At 41.9% G+C, this 21,841-nt stretch overlaps 1 protein-coding gene across 4 annotated transcripts; it reads left to right on the forward strand.

Moving 5' to 3' along the window:
* Window positions 1-1,217: 1,217 nt before the first annotated feature.
* On the forward strand, window positions 1,218-21,316 carry RBM38 (RNA binding motif protein 38). Of its 4 annotated transcripts, none has more exons than XM_075845029.1 (5): window positions 1,218-1,273; window positions 2,568-2,803; window positions 6,366-6,489; window positions 10,613-10,667; window positions 20,545-21,316. In XM_075845029.1, exons 2-5 carry the CDS (start codon window positions 2,636-2,638, stop codon window positions 20,843-20,845), a joined length of 648 nt encoding a protein of 215 aa, XP_075701144.1. In that variant the 5' UTR covers window positions 1,218-1,273; window positions 2,568-2,635; the 3' UTR covers window positions 20,846-21,316. The 4 variants fall into 4 exon arrangements, with proteins under 4 accessions (XP_075701144.1, XP_075701143.1, XP_075701142.1 ...); XM_075845028.1 differs by lacking the exon at window positions 1,218-1,273 and adding an exon at window positions 1,295-1,384; XM_075845027.1 differs by lacking the exon at window positions 1,218-1,273 and adding an exon at window positions 1,300-1,485.
* Window positions 21,317-21,841: the final 525 nt, after the last annotated feature.

Here is a 21,841-nt window from a genome sequence, read left to right on the forward strand (position 1 = left end):
GGGGCGCGGGAGCTGCTCTCATTCTTCTCATCTGTTTGCTTGGATACAAGGAGCGGCCTCATAAATCAGCCTCGTATCAGCGCATTTTGTTTGCTGTGTTTATTTCAGCCTTTTCAGCGGCTTTTCGTGGCGGGTTGTTGCTCCGATATTTGCTTTGCAAAAGTAGATTTCCCAGTCAAATTGCTGTAAACTCCCCGCAACACAGCCCTGCCCAACAGCACACAAGAGGCTTTCAAATGTGTACAGGGGGTTGCAAGGCATCATGGGATTTGTAGTTGTGACAATAAAAGATATAAAGGTCAATTGGAGTTGACAAGTTTTCAAGCAAAGTTCTGCAAGGAAAGAACAGGACAGATAATATTCTGTCTGGTGGGTAGGTGACTCACTATTTACAATAGACAACTTCCCTTAAATACTCTGTTTTGCTGTGACTCTCAGCCAGTGATCCCCTACACCTGAAATGCTCTGTGCTGCTAGGGGCCCTATGTAACTCTAAGTCTGTGACCTCACTCAAGATCAGCACACTTATCTCCAAAAATACTCTGGGCTGCTGGGGACTCTGCTCCTTCCACTAAGTGACCTCACACAAGATCAGCACACACCTATCTCCTGAAATGCTCTGTACTGCGGGAGACGTTGCATTTTTCACTACAACTCTGTCTGTGACCTCGTACACGATCAGCACACTCCTCTCCTGAAATACTTAGTGCTGCTGGGGACCCTGCACCTTCCACTACGTAACTGCTAGTCTTTGACCTCCTACAAGATCAGCACACACCTATCTCCTGAAATGCTCTGTACTGCGGGAGACATTGCATTTTTCACTACAACTCTCAGTCTGTGACCTCGTACACGATCAGCACACTCCTCACCTGAAATACTTGGTGCTGCTGTGGACCCTGCACCTTCCACTACGTAACTCCTAGTCTTTGACCTCCTACACCAGATCAGCACACTCCTCTCCTGAAATACTTGGTGCTGCTGGAGACCCTGCACCTTCCACTACGTAACTCCTAGTCTTTGACCTCTTACAAGATCAGCGCACTCCGCTCCTGAAATACTCCGTGCTGCTGGGCACTCTACTTATGATACGTCTGATTGGCAGGTACATTGACATCACAATGTTGTGCTGATTCCTTAGAACGCGGTCATTATAATGTAACCTCCAGCATTTGCTGCCCCTACAGTCACAGAGACGTCTGGAGATGCATCACGTGATGTGTGCTCACTGCATTCTGGGAAATGCAGTTGCTTCCTTTTCCTTCCTGAATTGGTAATACAAAGTGAAAACTACAGCTCCCAGAATCCTTTTCTAGGACATGTTAGTGGGCGGAGACTGCGAGTTTTCAGTCTCTTGAAGTTTTGTGGAGAGTCTGCAGCGCAGGTGGGAGCTGCTGAGAGGTGCAGGGGGGGAAATGTACTGTGACTCCTGTGCACCCTGCAGGAAAGAGCGCAGCAAGCAAGACAAAGGGTGATAGAGATCATGTTGTTATTATTATTATTATAATTTTTATTTATTTTTTGCACAAGGGGACAAGATAAAGATTACATGGTGGATTTGTAATATTATTATTATTATTATGCATTTTGTCCAATCGCATCGCCAGTCGTGAACACACTCGGTAGATCTATAGATTATATACACACACACACATATATATATTTATAGTTTTTTTTTTGTTTTAAGTGTTTTTTTGGCCAAACGTATTTTAAAAATCTGTGGGCAGGTTAGACGTGTATATATCCGGAGAATTTTCTGATGTATACCCTGAACGTAGTTCCCAGACGTGGTGTAGGCGATCTTTTTTATTAGTCTGGTAACTTATTGAATATGTAGCATGTGATCAGGACAGACTTATTAGGCTGAGTTCACACGTCGCAGATTTTGTTGCGGTTTTGCATTGCAACGGTTAAAATCTGCGCTGAAAATCTGCATCAAATCCGCGACGTGTGAACTCCGCCTTATATTAAATCCAAAATTGTCTCTCTTATTGATTAAATATGTAACTGACCGATAGCAAAACAAAATGTAATTCCGTTACCCCATCGTACCTCTTCCTTTTTTTTTTTTTTTTTTTTTGTCATTATTATTATATGGCAAAAATATTTGATTATATTGTTTGGTCATTTTTTATTTCATATTTTGTATTCTTACATTTTATATTTGAAAAACAATGTAACAATCTGACAAAATCATGTTTCCTTTTTTTTATAGCCGATTTATAAAAAAAAACTACAACACCCATGATGCAACAGTTTTTTCAGCTCCTTTTTTTTTTTTTTCCAAGGTGGGGGAGGGGGTTTGTTGGTAGGCGGGGCAATGTCTGAGTACAAAACCCTGTGCAGTGTGTGAGCCTCTATCACAGCAGACAGATCAGCGAGGGAGCGGGGCTGTGCAGCTGCTGCATGACGCTGGCTTTATAGTCCCTGTCTGCTGCCTGATCCCGGCTGTCTGGCACAAAGTCTATAGCGCTACCTCACCGGCCGGCGCTGCTGGGCCTTTAAATGCTATAGATTTTTTTATTTTATTTGGACTGGTGATTGTTTGATATCTATTTTCTATGCAGTGAAGCTTTGGGAAGATTTCGCCTCCCCGGGATAATTTTGGATTTGTGTTCCTGAAGAGCGACCCAAGATGCACACGGTGCAGAAGGACACCACGTTCACCAAGATCTTCGTAGGTGGGCTCCCGTATCACACGACCGACTCGTCCCTCAGGAAATACTTTGAGGTTTTTGGGGATATTGACGAAGCTGTGGTGATTACGGACAGACAGACGAGCAAGTCCAGGGGGTACGGCTTTGTAAGTATCTGGAGTCCGCACCGTCATCCGGGCTCCTCTTTTTACCTTTTTTTTTTTTTTTTTTTGATGTCTCATTGTTGTCTAGAAATTTTGGGGAAAATGAGGTCTAGCCATGAGCTCGGAGGCTAAACTGTGGGTTCAGATGCAGCAGGTGGCACCAGACCGCTTCATCTTTAGCAGTCGGCACATATATATACATATATATATATATATATCGGGGGTGTGTGTGTATATATATCTAAAATTTTCTTTAATTATATATATTTTTTTTTATATATATTTTTATAATTTTTTTTTTTTTTAATACACTGCCCCCGGTGTCTGATGAGTGACACTGTCGGTACACAGAGCAGTAGCTTGCCCATTGTCTAGCCTTGTTTTGAGCTGGGGGCCCACTCTGGATCTATTAGTTTAGTCCAAGGTCAGTAGTGCCCCCCCCTTCCCCCCCCTCTCGGGCTGTGCCGGCCCTGGATGCTGACGGTTGTCACTGTGGCAATGACAAGTTTTGTTGCTGGTCGACACAACAGGTAGTGTCATAAAGAAACCTGTTTAGACCGACAACATCTGCGGAGGATTTTTCTGAAGATCTCGCTTGTGCAATGTTGATCTCCGTTGGGTTTTACGTACAACGCCGTTTCCTGACCTGTGAGATTTATTATGTGGTTATATTGTTAGATTTCTTTCCTTACGTTACCAGTCGGAATAGTCGCTTCGCTGTTGTTGCATTAAAAAAAAAAAAATCCAAAATGTAAATTTTGTTCTGATCGTGACCTGCGTCAATCACCTTCCCGTAATATACAGTTGTTATAATAATTGCCCCCCCCCCTTAGAAGTAATCCTATAATAACGCTTCAGGGTCACAAGAATACGATAATTTCCGCGCCGCTGCGTTGCAGCGTCGGTTACTGCGGTTCGGCTTGAATCCATAAAGGTCCTAATAATTGAGGGTTTTCATTGAGGTCGTTACGCGTTGATGATGATTTCGCTTGTGTACAACTTTTTGCCGTGTTTTTAATGTTTAGTTGAGATTCGCCGGTTATCCTGGACTTCGCTTTCCTCCTTGTCATGGAGGCTGCCATTTGCTTTGGTCAGTTGATTGACATATTAGAAAACAATGGCGCCCCTAGTGGCCAAGATTAGATTGAAAATAAAAAATTGGCGTCCGTTTCAGGTGACGGCTTTGAGTGGTTTTTCCGGCAGCGATTATTGGATACGGTCGGAAATGAATTGGTTAGCAAATAATCCAGATCCTGGTCAGATCATTTCCTATTCTTTACCCCCAGAGAACTGACGGCAGGTCTAATACAAGGGCAGGACGTGACCGGTGCCGGATAATCAGACATTCTGGATTATTAGACCGAATAGAACAGAATATAAAGATAATACAAAATGTAACACAAAATTTGCTCCGTTCAGTTTGTCCTGATCTTCCGGTTTTGTGAGATTCCAGATTATTTTTCCCTTCTGTTCCGGTCTATCGGAATTTCTGAATTCGGATTAAAGGTATTTTTTCTGTTCTCCTTCACATACGTAGTCCTAGTTAGCAATGGAAGTTTTTGGTTACTTCCCCTTTAAGAACCGTTGGCACAGATGCTGTTCATCCTACTCTTGGAAAGCTGGGTAACAATTTGGTGCCCATTACAGCTCCCACCATAGCGCGTCCTCTTAATCCTCCGAGTTACAGAATCTGAGCGCATGGGATGTCTCGCTAGTTTTGCCGTTCTGTAGCCTGAAAAAGCTGGGTAACATCCAGTGTGGGTATCCTCATTGGTTGACACCCAGCTTTCCCACGAACGTCTGACACATACAGGGGGGTTTCTGATTGGGTGAAGAGCAGGGGCTTGGGCGGTCATGCTGACACTTGTAGTTCCCCCCGTGGACTTCCGTGCAGAGGCTCCCGGTACTGCCGTCTGGTGTCATTCTGCGGGACGACGATGCTTTTCCTAATAGACAACGTGAGACTTCGCCAGAGCCACGTGATGCCCTGAACTCTTGTAGCTGAAGGGATGCCAAGCTGGCACCGCTGCCCGTTAGATCACTCTCTATTCTGGGCTGACAAAATAGACTTACTGGGATAATGGCAGAGGGAGCCAAACGTGGGGGCACATCCTGTTCTCAAAAGGCATTGTGATGGGGCCCCGGACGCAACCTGTTTACTTCATACCAAGGGTGTGTATAGACTAATAATAGATGGGGGAGGGGCACATGGCTGATTATTCCGCACCGTTACCAGACTAAATGAAGAGTTTTTATTTTGTATTGTCAGCAATAAAGTTAAAAAAAAATAAAAAAGGAAAAAAGTTTGTGCTGCTGTCGGGAGATAATTGCTCGCAGCCTCCAGCGACGTTTCTGCCTTGTAGAGCAGTAATCTCCCGACACCGGACCGTAGCATAAAACCCATCATCCTGCACTGTGTGAACCTCGAGGATGCAGAGTATGGCCTTAGTCACACAGACGCGTCCGTTTTGCGTGCGCAAATGGTCCGTGTCTCCTCAGTATATGGTGCGCGGCTGCCTGATTTTCGCGCAGCCGGCATCATGATGACACTCTGGTTTTATGTTTACAAACAGAAAAACACTTGGTGCTCTTCTGTTTTCATGAATTTATTTTACTACTGTAGCGTGCGTCACGCCCGGCACCCGGAAGTGCTTCCGTGTGCCGAGCGCGATTTGCACGCAGCCATTGACTTCAATGTGTGATGCGCGAAACACGGGCAAGTATAGGACCTGTCGTGAGTGTCACGCACCATTCACTAACATAGGTCCGTGTGACGCGTGTGAAAATCCCGGACGTATAAAACGTTCGTGTGAATAAGGCCTTATATTGCTATAGAGGTAGCAGTCTCACCTGGTGACTGAGGGGGTTGAAAGACCCCTCTGTCACATGAGACCAGAATTATAAATGGCACCTGGAGGTGAGGGCCCGTTTACAGAATGGTCGTTAGGCCCAGGAGCTTCCAGTTACAGCTCTTTGCAGCATTGCTGTAAAATGAGGTGCACAAAACAGATAGTGCTGGTCCATGTGCGCTCTCTAGTGGCCAATGTGAAAAGCGGGATATCTCACTAGTTTTGTTGCAGGGAGAAGCCGTGTGTGTTGTGTATCCGGCCCGTGGACGAGATCCAGTCGCCCATGTCACAAGTTGTAGGGTTATAAAATTCTACTTACGTAATCCTATAAATAAAGTTTTAAACTACAAAAAAAAAACTTGACCAGTTCTTTCCAATGTAGAACTTTTCGGGTAGTCTGCCAGAATGTCATGTGGCTGAGGTACATGGAGGCCGTGCCTCTGTACGGGGCCGGATAGCGCAGATATTCTCAAGTAATGATTCTAGTGGACGATGGCTCCGTAATACGGCATCCAATGGGAGAAGACTACCACCTGTATATGGGATCGGCGGCCGGCGGACGTACAGTAGGGCCCCCTGCGCCTCTATAGGTCCTGCACGCCGGCTGCGCACTCTCCTAGGTGCTGCTCGTGTTGTGACGGGGCCAATCATTTATCGTGATTCCATTTGGGCGCAGTTCTCGTGTCTCTAAACATAATTTTTTCATTTATTTGCAGGTCACGATGTCCGACAGGGCGGCCGCCGACCGAGCCTGCAAGGACCCCAACCCCATTATAGACGGCCGGAAAGCAAATGTGAACCTCGCTTATATCGGAGCCAAGCCAAGGAACCTCCAAACTGGTGAGGAGCCGCTCGGGTCACCCCAGAACACGAGACTTGTCACGTAATTACCCACTGGAAGGCCCCGGAGGGAGGTCACCCGGCTGTCCAAGAGCTCTGCATGGAAAATCTGCCGAGCCGTACAATAATGTGCAGCGCTGCAGGTCATTCCCATAACTAGGAAAGCTTGACGTGCAGGAGTCTGGGAAAGCTGAGTGACCACACTTGTTGGGTTGTAATGGCGGCCATATTGGTAGTCACCCAGCTTTCCCAGTAACGGATATAAATACGATACAGCTGTTATATGCGTGGAGTAGTTGGAAGTCTGAGACCCTCTTCTCTGTGAGGGTGCGGTCACACGGGCTATTTTCAGCAGTTTTTTGTACCATAAACGCCCCGAAAAACGGCAAAAAATGCAGGGGCTGAACGCCTCCCAACATTGGCCCATTCATTTCAATGGGAAAAACTGTGTTCTGCTCCCATGGAGCGTTTTTTATGCGGCCGGTTTTAAAAACCGTTTCGCTCCTTGAGCCGTTTTTCATTGACTCAATAGAAAAACAGCTCCAAAAATGGGCGTAAAAAAACGTAAGCTGCTTAAAAAAAAACGGCTGAAAATCAGGAACGGTTTTCCCTTAAACAGCTCCGTATTTTCAACCGTTTTTTGTTAAGCGTGTGAACGTGGCCTTACGTAGTGACCGTGTGATCCTGATTTCTTTGCACCGCTTATACCAGTTTAACATTCAGGGGAAGAAGGTAAACCGGTGGAGCCGGCGCGATATTCAAATTTGCGTCGGCGACAAAAACCGGAGCGGGGGAAGCTGCATATTTACAGGTCTTATTAAAGCGCTATTAACCCTATAAATTCATCAGCTTATAATAGTGCTGGAGTGTTATAAGAGGAGCGGCTGATATCAGTCACACATGTAATGTCATGTCTCTGGAGGATATAATAGTGCTGGAGTGATATAAGAGGAGCGGCTGATATCAGTCACATATGATGTAATGTCTGGAGGATATAATAGTACTGGAGTGATATAAGAGGAGCGGCTGATATCAGTCACATATATGATGTAATGTCTCTGGAGGATATAATAGTACTGGAGTGATATAAGAGGAGCGGCTGATATCAGTCACACACATGATGTAATGTCTGGAGGATATAATAGTGCTGGAGTGATATAAGAGGAGCGGCTGATATCAGTCACATATATGATGTAATGTCTCTGGAGGATATAATAGTGCTGGAGTGATATAAGAGGAGCGGCTGTTATCAGTCACTCATATGATGTAATGTCTCTGGAGGATATAATAGTACTGGAGTGTTATAAGAGGAGCGGCTGATATCAGTCACATATGATGTAATGTCTCTGGAGGATATAATAGTGCTGGAGTGATATAAGAGGAGCGGCTGATATCAGTCACACATATGATGTAATGTCTCTGGAGGATATAATAGTACTGGAGTGATATAAGAGGAGCGGCTGATATCAGTCACACATATGATGTAATGTCTCTGGAGGATATAATAGTACTGGAGTGATATCAGAGGAGCGGCTGATATCAGTCACATATGATGTAATGTCTGTGGAGGATATAATAGTGCTGGAGTGTTATAAGAGGAGCGGCTGATATCAGTCACATATGATGTAATGTCTCTGGAGGATATAATAGTGCTGGAGTGATATAAGAGTAGCGGCTGATATCAGTCACACATATGATGTAATGTCTCTGGAGGATATAATAGTACTGGAGTGATATAAGAGGAGCGGCTGATATCAGTCACATATGATGTAATGTCTCTGGAGGATATAATAGTGCTGGAGTGATATAAGAGGAGCTGCTGATATCAGTCACACATATGATGTAATGTCTGGAGGATATAATAGTGCTGGAGTAAAATAAGAGGAGTGGCTGATATCAGTCACATATGATGTAATGTCTCTGGAGGATATAATAGTGCTGGAGTGATATAAGAGGAGCGGCTGATATCAGTCACATATGATGTAATGTCTCTGGAGGATATAATAGTGCTGGAGTGATATAAGAGGAGCGGCTGATATCAGTCACATATAATGTAATGTCTCTGGAGGATATAATAGTGCTGGAGTGTTATAAGAGGAGCGGCTGATATCAGTCACACATATGATGTAATGTCTCTGGAGGATATAATAGTACTGGAGTGATATAAGAGGAGCGGCTGATATCAGTCACACATATGATGTAATGTCTGGAGGATATAATAGTACTGGAGTGATATAAGAGGAGCGGCTGATATCAGTCACACATATGATGTAATGTCTCTGGGGGATATAATAGTACTGGAGGATATAAGAGGAGCGGCTGATATCAGTCACACATATGATGTAATGTCTCTGGAGGATATAATAGTACTGGAGTGATATAAGAGGAGCGGCTGATATCAGTCACATATGATGTAATGTCTCTGCAGGATATAATAGTACTGGAGTGATATAAGAGGAGCGGCTGATATCAGTCACATATATGATGTAATGTCTGGAGGATATAATAGTGCTGGAGTGATATAAGAGGAGCGGCTGATATCAGTCACACATATGATGTAATGTCTCTGGAGGATATAATAGTACTGGAGTGATATAAGAGGAGCGGCTGATATCAGTCACATATGATGTAATGTCTCTGGAGGATATAATAGTGCTGGAGTGTTATAAGAGGAGCGGCTGATATCAGTCACACATATGATGTAATGTCTCTGGAGGATATAATAGTACTGGAGTGATATAAGAGGAGCGGCTGATATCAGTCACACATATAATGTAATGTCTCTGGAGGATATAATAGTGCTGGAGTGTTATAAGAGGAGCGGCTGATATCAGTCACACATATGATGTAATGTCTCTGGAGGATATAATAGTACTGGAGTGATATAAGAGGAGCGGCTGATATCAGTCACACATATGATGTAATGTCTCTGGAGGATATAATAGTACTGGAGTGATATAAGAGGAGCTGCTGATATCAGTAACATATGATGTAATGTCTCTGGAGGATATAATAGTACTGGAGTGATATAAGAGGAGCGGCTGATATCAGTCACATATGATGAGGGTTCTCCATGCTGGGGATATGTGACCTTGGGGTATGTTCACACGGCAGCGTCCGTTATGGCAGGAGAAAACGGCTCCTGAATTTCAGACGTAATGGCATGTGCAGGCGTCTTTTGCTGCGTCCATTACGGACGTAATTGGAGCTATTTTTCTTTGGTGTCCATGGAAAACGGCTCCATTTACGTCTGAAGAAGTGACAGGCACTACTTTGACGCGGGCGTCTTTTTTTACGCGCCGCCTTTCGACAGCGGCGCGTAAAAAAAATGACATCGTAAGACCCATTCTAATGAATTGGCAGATGTTTGCCGACGCTTTGGAGCCGTATTTTCGGACGTAATTCGGGGCTAAAACGCCCGAATTACGTCCGTAAATAGGGTGTGTGAACCCAGCCTTAAGGTCGTGATCATGGGGTAGGGGATAACCTGGTACACTAGACTGACTGTAGGACCGGTCTGAAATGGCTGATAACTGAGAACAATAGATTACCAGCACATGGAGAGATGAGCTGAAGGCTTCGGCTACATTCACACGAGCGTGTCAGATTTACACGCGCAGATCTGGTCAGTGTGCATCGCGTTTTGCATCAGTGTGCTCTGCGAGTGGCGTTTTTTTCACGCACTCGCAGAGCACAATTTTTTTTTTTTTTCTTACTTTAATGGAATTGATGCGCAAATCTCGCACCGCATATAGATGTGTACCGTCCGTGGTTTTCACGCACCCATTGACTTCAATGGCCGACTAGGTGCGTGAAAACGCACTAATACAGGACATGCAGTGAGTCTCTTGCAACGGCGCTCGCTGCGTAAAAACCTCGCGCGTGAATAGCCGTCTGCTGTGCGCCGTTTCTACGCACATCGCAGACGAGATTCGCGTTCTTGTGAATGGGCTCTTCGTGCCCCCCCTTATATTTTTTCTGTCTGTCTCGGTCCTAGGGCTGATTGATATGTAATATAATAGGACAGTACGGGGGGGGGGGGGGGGTGTCCTGCTGGTTTTCCCGTACATTATAATGTCCTCCGTCTCTCGGCAGCTGACACTTTTTTTGCTTCTTTCCGCAGGTTTGACGATCGGCGTGCAGCAGTTACACCCGGCCTTCATCCAGAGACCTATCGGGTAACTTCTACTTCCTGAGCCCCTGTGGTCGGGTCTATGATCTGTATTATATTGGGTGACCTCTGATGTAATCACTTAAAGGGGACACGTACTATTTTTAGTCAGGTCATTCCCTATAGTATTCAGATACAGATGGGTAACTTGAAACTCCAGGGCCCCAATGCATAATCTATACCAGGGCCCCCGCCAACCATGTGCGCTGTATAATACTGGTGTTTTCTTTGGACCCCTCCAGGGCCCGGCTGTGGCTGTTCAGACCTCTAATCGTAGTGAGTGTCCCTTTAAATACCCCATTCCCACCACGCGGCTGAAGACTGCCCGCTTTCTGTGCTACACGTGTCGCATGTCTTCTTACAAATCGTTTTATTAATTCTCTACTGTCCTTACACTATGGGAGAGAATATTGCTCCATACAGCCAGAGCTGCCTGAATAGAATAACAGAACTGCGGTAGAGACTGACACAATCGGACAGGAGACATATTGCGTAAAAATGTGTTTATATGGCATTCAGGACTTCTGGAAAGCTGGATGACCACCCCTATCTGCACTGTCATGGCCGCCTTTGGTTATGTAGGAATTCGCTCCAAAATGCAATGATTTTTTCCGTCCAGCCTGCGGAGGGGGTCTATCGGCTCCTGAGGTTGCTGGGTAGTCGGTCGCTCCCTCTTTGTCCTGCGGGCTCCAGTTTAGATGACCCCCCCCCCACAGGACGGCGGGGCCCTGGCAGGCAGCGAGTTGATAGCCGGGGTGTTCTGCGGGGTCTGTGACGACTCTCCTAGGACTCTATTGTCTGGTGGCCTTTTTCAATAGCTTTACCCTCCGCCCGTGCCCCCCCCCTCGCACGCTAGAAACCTCCTCTAATTGGGCACGGCAGCTGTTCTGGAAGTCTCTAGTGATCCCCGAAAACAATGGACCCACAACAAAGCCTCCACTTAACTCCTCGCGGGATGCTGCAGCCTCGTCCGGCATTGGTTTACCTTCTAGATTTGGCTGCTATAGGGTTAATTGTCCCGTCAGGGGGCCTGGTCCCAGCTGCTGCGGTCTATACGTTTTTTTATATTTGTAGAGGGCCTGGTGCGCGCCGCTCCTTACAATGGGGACAATGCGCACGCTTCTGTCACAACGCAGAGCAGGCGGCCGCGCTAGAGGTGAAGCGTGCTGGGAACTTTTCACGGAAGACGCCGTCATGTTCATATTTGTGTCATGTGACCAGTCGACGCAGCGCTCCTAGTACGGCCATGACTGTAATGGTACATTAACGCGCCCCCCCCCCCCCCCCTCTCCGCGGCTGTCCTTGGTTTTTCTTGGTTGTATCTGTTTCCGGGAAAGCTGGATGGCAGCCCTTTTTTAAAGTTACAATTGCAGCCGCATTGGTTGTCACCCAGCTTTACCAGACTCCTGAACGGCAATTTATGGGGGGGGGGCGCATCGTTGCTGCATAACTAGGCAGTTCTACTAATCCGTGATCTGGGTGACCGTTCTTGTGGAAGTTGTAATCGAGCTTTCTTGGTTGTTACCCGGCTTTCTAAGACTTCTGAAAGGCCTAACTATACGAATTAATGATCTGTAGTGACGGTGTAACTAGGCAGAGAAGCCACTCGGGAGCCTGGGAAAGCTGGGTACCAACCCAGCAGAAGGTATACCCATAAATGAGTATAACGTAGCAGAGCTGGTGCCGTTGCCCCCCCCCCCTCTGTTAATGTTCCTGCCGCTGCATTTTATAGGACGAGGTCACAACTTCTCCGTCACATCCAGCGCAAGTATAAGGCGGAAAACACACTAAGATTGTGATGCAGTTTTTTTTGTTTTTTTAAGTTAGAAATTCTTCCCTTATATTTCCCGTTTCTTTTGAAAACGCTTTGGCTCAAAAAGTTGCATCAAAATCTGCGACGAGAACTCGTGATTCCAGCCTTGGGCTCTGTTCACACTCTTGCTAAAAAAAAAACGGCTAAAAATCAGGAGTGGTTTTCCCTTGAAAACAGTTCCGTATTTTCAGATGTTTTTTTTTTTTTAGTAACTCGCGTCTTTCGCTGCGTCTCTTACGGCCGTTTTTGGAGCGGTTTATCTATGGAGTCCATGACAAACAGCTGAAGAAGTGACATGCACTTCTCTTTCGTGGCCGATTTTCAAAACTGCCGCGTAAAAAAACGGCCCGTCAGAACAAAACGCAGTTTTTCCCGTTGAAATCAATGGGCAGATGTTTGGCGTTGTTCTGCTTCCGATTTTTCTGCCGTTTACGTGCCGAAAACAAGCCGTGTCAACATCGCCTTATGGATTCACATTTTGGTTTTTGGCGTTGGCTAGAACAAGGTTTGTCATGTGACGGCGGGGGGAGGTGGCGTTGGGCCTGGGCCGCGCAGATAATAAACGTGATCTACAGTGCGGTCCGCTCAGCGGCTTTATTGTAATAAACAGTTCGTATATTACCTGACTATTAACCCAGAACTGCGCAATCCAAGTCCCCCCCCCCTTCCCCATCCCGCGGGTTTTATCGCCCTGAAATGGATAGAAAGCTTTAAAACTGGAATTTATAATTTACTTTCACTCCGAGTTTAGTTTACACTTCAGAAGACCGAGAAGAGAAGAGAATCTATGGGCGGTATCACCCATGACTAGCTTAGATACGGCTGCCGGTGTCGCCCGCGATGCGCTTGGCTACGGCTGCCGGTGTCGCCCGCGATGCGCTTGGCTACGGCTGCCGGTGTCGCCCGCGATGCGCTTGGCTACGGCTGCCGGTGTCGCCCGCGATGCGCTTGGCTACGGCTGCCGGTGTCGCCCGCGATGCGCTTGGCTACGGCTGCCGGTGTCGCCCGCGATGCGCTTGGCTACGGCTGCCGGTGTCGCCCGCGATGGGCTTGGATACATCTTCTCGGTCACATTACATGATAGGGGTTGTAGTGCTCTCCTGTATTCCTGCCTCCCCCTTCTTGCAGTGTGTTTGGCGGTAGCTGACGGTCGGGCTCCACACCCTGCATTGTGTGCTGTGCGGCGGTTTCCTGCATGCTAGAGCTCTGCCCTGTGATGTGTAAATGAGGGTGCGGGGCTCGTCTCCAGAGGGGTGAGGACGGTGCCGCAGCTCTCAGGAAGTGATCCAGGTGCCAGTGTCAGGCAGCTGTGAATCAGATAACACTCTGCCCCCTTCTAATCTGCCTCCTGCTCATGTGTGATGTCTCGCACCAAAAGGTGCCGCTCCCCCCCCCACCCCCTACCACTTCCTCTGACATCACAAGTCCATGAGGTGGGGGAGTACCCAAATTGGGGGGAGGGGGAGCAAGGACGCCCCATGGTCACAAGGGGGGAAGTTGGCAGAAATTCTTTAGTTTATGTAGAGATCTTGGCAGTGCTGGGCCTGTTTGTGTGCGCAAATGAAACCTGGGGGTAAATAGAGCGGTTTTATTCTGATGTCATCACTGGGGGGCGTTATCAGGAAAGACCTGCGACTGCGCCGCAACTGCTCCGCTCCATTCATGTGGGGGTTTACAAGTAGAAAGCTAAAGTATTTCATTTTCAAGATCTATGCTTGCAGTCAGTGACTGGCAACATTTATTGTTAACCTGCAAAGGTTTAAAAAATTAATTGGCCTAATACTCCTCACAGCTCCGGTTTTGTTACAATTGTACCCAGTCCAGGCAATCTTCTTAAACACCATTTTTCTCTTGCCCTGACAGTTTTCTACAATGTATTAGTGCAGTTAAAATGCATCAGCCTAGCATCCTGGCTGTTAAGCCCACAAAGCATTACTGAGACTGGATGGAATCGTAACAAACCCTCTTGTCTGTCAAGACAGGTTCCCGTTATCTGGCAGCAAGCAGAGATCTCGACCTACTGAGGAGTTGAAACAAAGTACAATAGAAAGTTGCAGAACTTGTCATGAAGGAAATGACCACATTGCACAGTTAGAGGGCTTGTCAAATGTGCTCATCTCTTCCGCTTTGACGCCCCTCCTTTTAAATGGGCTGAGGGGGGGTCTACAACAAGTATATGGTGGGCCGTTGTTTAAATATCTGTTGTCCCTGCAGCGTACCAGGGAACCCGTAGAAATGAATGGACAACCCACCCTGTTTTGCACTAATAGTAAAAGGGAGATTTAAATGTGGTAAGGGGCCCAACCTCAGATACAGCTCCGTGGGGTCCATAAGAGCCGCCTGATTCTGTGAAGCTTTTATTTCTTTCTGTGCTGCTGAAGTATCCGCCGCGTTATCTGGATCTCGTCGCTGGTAATAACCAGCAAAGTGTCCTCTATATTATATTATTACCCGATCCTAGCAGCGATCTCCCCATAATGTGACCACACAGGTTCTCCCTAATCATTACATGTTCTGCAAACTAGGACACCGGCTGTAAATAGAGAGATCCAGATCTTGGGCAGTGCTCGGTGCCGTGACCCTCTGCAGTAGGAGAGCCGTGTCATATTCTTGTATATAGGAGCAGTATTATAGTAGTTATATTCTTGTATATAGGGGTAGTATTATAGTAGTTATATTCTTGTATATAGGGAGCAGTATTATAGTAGTTATATTCTTGTATATAGGAGCAGTATTATAGTAGTTATATTCTTGTATATAGGAGCAGTATTATAGTAGTTATATTCTTGTATATAGGAGGCAGTATTATAGTAGTTATATTCTTGTATATAGGGGTAGTATTATAGTAGTTATATTCTTGTATATAGGGGCAGTATTATAGTAGTTATATTCTTGTATATAGGGGGCAGTATTATAGTAGTTATATTCTTGTATATAGGGGGCAGTATTATAGTAGTTATATTCTTGTATATAGGGGGCAGTATTATAGTAGTTATATTCTTGTATATAGGAGCAGTATTATAGTAGTTATATTCTTGTATATAGGGAGCAGTATTATAGTAGTTATATTCTTGTATATAGGAGCAGTATTATAGTAGTTATATTCTTGTATATTGGAGGCAGTATTATAGTAGTTATATTCTTGTATATAGGGGCAGTATTATAGTAGTTATATTCTTGTATATAGGGGCAGTATTATAGCCGTTATATTCTTGTATATAGGGGGCAGTATTATAGTAGTTATATTCTTGTATATAGGGGCAGTATTATAGTAGTTATATTCTTGTATATAGGAGCAGTATTATAGTAGTTCTATTCTTGTATATAGGGGCAGTATTATAGTAGTTATATTCTTGTATATAGGGGGCAGTATTATAGTAGTTATATACTTGTATATAGGAGCAGTATTATAGTAGTTCTATTCTTGTATATAGGGGCAGTATTATAGTAGTTATATTCTTGTATATAGGGGGCAGTATTATAGTAGTTATATTCTTGTATATAGGGGCAGTATTATAGTAGTTATATTCTTGTATACAGGGGCAGTATTATAGTAGTTATATTCTTGTATATAGGGGCAGTATTATAGTAGTTATATTCTTGTATATAGAGTCAGTATTATAGTAGTTATATTCTTGTATATAGGGGACAGTATTATAGTAGTTATATTCTTGTATATAGGAGCAGTATTATAGTAGTTATATTCTTGTATATAGGGGGCAGTATTATAGTAGTTATATTCTTGTATATAGGAGGCAGTATTATAGTAGTTATATTCTTGTATATAGGGGGCAGCATTATAGTAGTTATATTCTTGTATATAGGGGGCAGCATTATAGTAGTTATATTCTTGTATATAGGGGGCAGCATTATAGTAGTTATATTCTTGTATATAGGGGGCAGTATTATAGTAGTTATATTCTTGTATATAGGGGGCAGTATTATAGTAGTTATATTCTTGTATATAGGGGCAGTATTATAGTAGTTGTATTCTTGTATATAGGGGCAGTATTATAGTAGTTGTATTCTTGTATATAGGGGGCAGTATTCTAGTAGTTATATTCTTGTATATAGGGGGCAGTATTATAGTAGTTATATTCTTGTATATAGGGGGCAGTATTATAGTAGTTATTCTTGTATATAGGGGGCAGTATTATAGTAGTTATATTCTTGTATATAGGGGGCAGTATTATAGTAGTTATATTCTTATATATAGGGGCAGTATTATAGTAGTTATATTCTTGTATATAGGGGCAGTATTATAGTAGTTATATTCTTGTATATAGGGGCAGTACTATAGTAGTTATATTCTTGTATATAGGGGGCAGTATTATAGTAGTTATATTGTATATAGGGGCTGTATTATAGTAGTTATATTCTTGTATATAGGGGCAGTATTGTAGTAGTTATATTCTTGTATATAGGGGGCAGTATTATAGTAGTTATATTCTTGTATATAGGGGCAGTATTATAGTAGTTATATTCTTGTTTATAGGGGGCAGTATTATAGTAGTTATATTCTTGTATATGGGGGCAGTATTATAGTAGTTATATTCTTGTATATAGGAGCAGTATTATAGTAGTTATATTCTTGTATATAGGAGCAGTATTATAGTAGTTATACTCTTGTATATAGGAGCAGTATTATAGTAGTTATATTCTTGTATATAGGAGCAGTATTATAGTAGTTATATTCTTGTATATAATGGGCAGTATTATAGTAGTTATATTCTTGTATATAGGGGCAGTATTATAGTAGTTATATTCTTGTATATAGGAGCAGTATTATAGTAGTTATATTCTTGTATATAGGGGGTAGTATAATAGTAGTTATATTCTTGTATATAGGGGGGCAGTATTATAGTAGTTATATTCTTGTATAAAGGGGCAGTATTATAGTAGTTATATTCTTGTATATAGGGGCAGTATTATAGTAGTTATATTCTTGTATATAGGAGCAGTATTATAGTAGTTATATTCTTGTATATAGGGGGTAGTATAATAGTAGTTATATTCTTGTATATAGGGAGCAGTATTATAGTAGTTATATTCTTGTATATAGGAGCAGTATTATAGTAGTTATATTCTTGTATATAGGGGGCAGTATTATACTAGTTATATTCTTGTATATAGGGGGCAGTATTATACTAGTTATATTCTTGTATATAGGGGCAGTATTATACTAGTTATATTCTTGTATATAGGGGCAGTATTATACTAGTTATATTCTTGTATATAGGGGCAGTATTATAGTAGTTATATTCTTGTATATAGGGGCAGTATTATAGTAGTTATATTCTTGTATATAGGGAGCAGTATTATAGTAGTTATATTCTTGTATATAGGAGCAGTATTATAGTAGTTATATTCTTGTATATAGGAGCAGTATTATAGTAGTTATATTCTTGTATATAGGAGCAGTATTATAGTAGTTATATACTTGTATATAGGGACAGTATTATAGTAGTTATATTCTTGTATATAGGGGCAGTATTATAGTAGTTATATTCTTGTATATAGGGAGCAGTATTATAGTAGATATATTCTTGTATATAGGAGGCAGTATTATAGTAGTTATATTCTTGTATATAGGGGCAGTATTATAGTAGTTATATTCTTGTATATAGGGGCAGTATTATAGTAGTTATATTCTTGTATATAGGGAGCAGTATTATAGTAGATATATTCTTGTATATAGGAGGCAGTATTATAGTAGTTATATTCTTGTATATAGGGGCAGTATTATACTAGTTATATTCTTGTATATAGGGGCAGTATTATAGTAGTTATATTCTTGTATATAGGGGCAGTATTATAGTAGTTATATTCTTGTATATAGGGAGCAGTATTATAGTAGTTATATTCTTGTATATAGGAGCAGTATTATAGTAGTTATATTCTTGTATATAGGAGCAGTATTATAGTAGTTATATTCTTGTATATAGGAGCAGTATTATAGTAGTTATATACTTGTATATAGGGACAGTATTATAGTAGTTATATTCTTGTATATAGGGGCAGTATTATAGTAGTTATATTCTTGTATATAGGGAGCAGTATTATAGTAGATATATTCTTGTATATAGGAGGCAGTATTATAGTAGTTATATTCTTGTATATAGGGGCAGTATTATAGTAGTTATATTCTTGTATATAGGGGGCAGTATTATAGTAGTTATATTCTTGTATATAGGGGCAGTATTATAGTAGTTATATTCTTCTATATAGTGGGCAGTATTATAGTAGTTATATTCTTGTATATAGGAGCAGTATTATAGTAGTTATATTCTTGTATATAGGGGCAGTATTATAGTAGTTATATTCTTGTATATAGGGGACAGTATTATAGTAGTTATATTCTTGTATATAGGGGCAGTATTATAGTAGTTATATTCTTGTATATAGGAGCAGTATTATAGTAGTTATATTCTTGTATATAGGAGCAGTATTATAGTAGTTATATTCTTGTATATAGGGGCAGTATTATAGTAGTTATATTCTTGTATATAGGAGCAGTATTATAGTAGTTATATTCTTGTATATAGGAGTAGTATTATAGTAGTTATATTCTTGTATATAGGAGCAGTATTATAGTAGTTATATTCTTGTATATAGGAGCAGTATTATAGTAGTTATATTCTTGTATATAGGAGCAGTATTATAGTAGTTATATTCTTGTATATAGGGAGCAGTATTATAGTAATATTCTTGTATATAGGGGGCAGTATTATAGTAGTTATATTCTTGTATATAGGGGCAGTATTATAGTAGTTATATTCTTGTATATAGGGGCAGTATTATAGTAGTTATATTCTTGTATATAGGAGCAGTATTATAGTAGTTATATTCTTGTACATAGGAGCAGTATTATAGTAGTTATATTCTTGTATATAGGAAGCAGTATTATAGTAGTTATATTCTTGTATATAGGGGGCAGTATTATAGTAGTTATATACTTGTATATAGGAGCGGTATTATAGTAGTTATATTCTTGTATATAGGGGCAGTATTATAGTAGATATATTCTTGTATATAGGGGCAGTATTATAGTAGTTATATTCTTGTATATAGGAAGCAGTATTATAGTAGTTATATTCTTGTATATAGGGGGCAGTATTATAGTAGTTATATTCTTGCACCTGAGGGGGCAGTAGAATAGTAATTAGCGCTGGTATCGTAAAGATTTTCTTGTATATATATTTGAATATTTGAATATATTTTAAAAATGAACACTCAGAAGTTACTTCATTTCATGTTACGTATCGGAGTAGAATCGCCTCTGCAACATCTGCTCTTCTGTGGTAATAGAATATTATTTGGTGTTGAACTTCGCAGTCCACTGTAAAATCCCGCCCGGGATGGTCAACAAATATTTGGAATGACTGTTCAGTGTCGGCCCTTATGGTGTCCGTTCTTCTCACGCCACGTTCAGATTTCGTGTGGTTCTTGCCGGCCTCCCTTCTTGTCCTATAAGGCATCTGTGAGTGTTTGATCTCCTCTTGCACTTCTCTCTCATGGTTTTGTGATGGAGGCAGCAGGAGATAAGAGCCCCCATTACACAAACATCCTCCAGCATGGGCCGGGCCCCAAACAAGTCATTTCCATATAAGCGGATTATGCAGATTGCGCAGTGTAAACAGTTTGTCTGGTTTTCTTGGAGATAATTGCTTTTTGTGTTTGCCAAATTATAAATCTTTCCTTATTGTTGGACGGTTGTGCTCATTGTGTCACAGTTGTGAGGGGAGGGGGGGAAACGTAAACCTCTTTAATATACAGGGTGCGATATTTAAAAAAATAAATAAATAATAATTGAAGTGATTACTAACAGGTCATGCATTTTATATAGTGTATCTGTGTAATTGTGATATTCCATATAGTTAGAAGGTTCTAAAAAAAACACAACTGCTTTTTTTACGAAGGATTGGATCTCCTTAATGTATGGCTAGCTGATTTTTTTTATTTTTTTTATTTTTCGTGTTTTTTTTGTTTTTCGTGTTTTTTGTTTTTTTTTTTGTTTTTTTTTTTATGCATTTTATTGTTTAATATATTTAATTTTTGTTTTTTTTAACAGGCTGACACCACAGTATATCTACCCATCCACCCTCCTTCAACCAAGCGTGGTTATTCCAACGCAAATTCAATCTCTACCATCTCCGTATATTGATTACAACGCTGCTACACAGGCCTACACCCATTACACCACAGCTGCCTATGAACAGTATCCCTACGCAGCCTCGCCCGCCACTGGCTACATGGGCTACGGCTACACTAATGCTGTCCAGCAGCCAATCGCTGGTACGACCACGGGAGCTCCACATACAGCGTACATTCAATACCAGCCCGCACAGCTCCAGCCGGATCGTATGCAGTGAGAGGCGAACGCTCCGATTGTTCCTTTTTTTTTCCGCCATGAGACGATGCAGCTGCAAAACAATAACGTATTAACGTGCAGAACGCAAGAGACTCCGACGCTGCGCCCTTAATATTTCAGTTGTATTACAGACGATGTTGAAGGCTCTTTATGTTAAAACACTTTTTGGCATCCTGAGAAGTGGAAGTACTAATGGAAGCGGGGATCCAATCTGACAATAGTTTACGTTGTCCCCTCTTGCCGTTTTCTGCAAGTTAAAAAAAATTAAAAAAAAAAAAAAATGGAAAAAAGAGCAAAGTAGTCTTCTAAAGGTACTTTTTTTTTTTTTTTTTTAAAAAGGCAAAAAAAAACACAAAACCCAAAAAAGCAAAACACTTTGGTTGTCTATATTCTATATAAAACTAAAACGCTCAGCGATGCCTTATAGAAATAACTATTTTTCAATATTTATTGTACTTTTTTTTTTTTTTTTTTTTTTTTTTTTTTTATTCACCGTAGCTGTGAATTAGTAAATGAAGGGCAGGAGTATTTATCCACCTTGTTGAATATTATAATTTTTTTTTATTTTTTTTTGCTAAATTATTGTACTTTTTTTCTTTTTTTGCTGACTATTTCAATATGCAAATGACGGAGATTGGACTTAAGCTCCTGGTGCTGCTCCGGCATGGGAGTTGTAAAAGCGGGGGACCTCCGTAGTCGCAGCACTGTAATATTTTATTGTTAATAACTGTTCAAATAGGTATATTAAAAAAAAAAAAAAAAAAAAAAAAGCAAAAAAGTTCATTGTGTAACTGCTGAGGTCTTGTCATGCTGCAATAGAGGGAAGCGCAGTATTTTATGTATAGACGAGACTGAGGAATTGCAACACCAAAAGTGATTTTACTAGGATGTGCTTCTAAATGCAAAAAATGATATATATTTTATATGTGCGGAATACGAGCTGCGTCTGGTGGATGGCTGCGTTCTGCAGTGGACGAAAAGACTATTTTTTTTTTTT

This window comes from Rhinoderma darwinii, chromosome 13 (assembly GCF_050947455.1).
Source record: "Rhinoderma darwinii isolate aRhiDar2 chromosome 13, aRhiDar2.hap1, whole genome shotgun sequence".
NCBI lineage: Eukaryota > Metazoa > Chordata > Amphibia > Anura > Rhinodermatidae > Rhinoderma > Rhinoderma darwinii.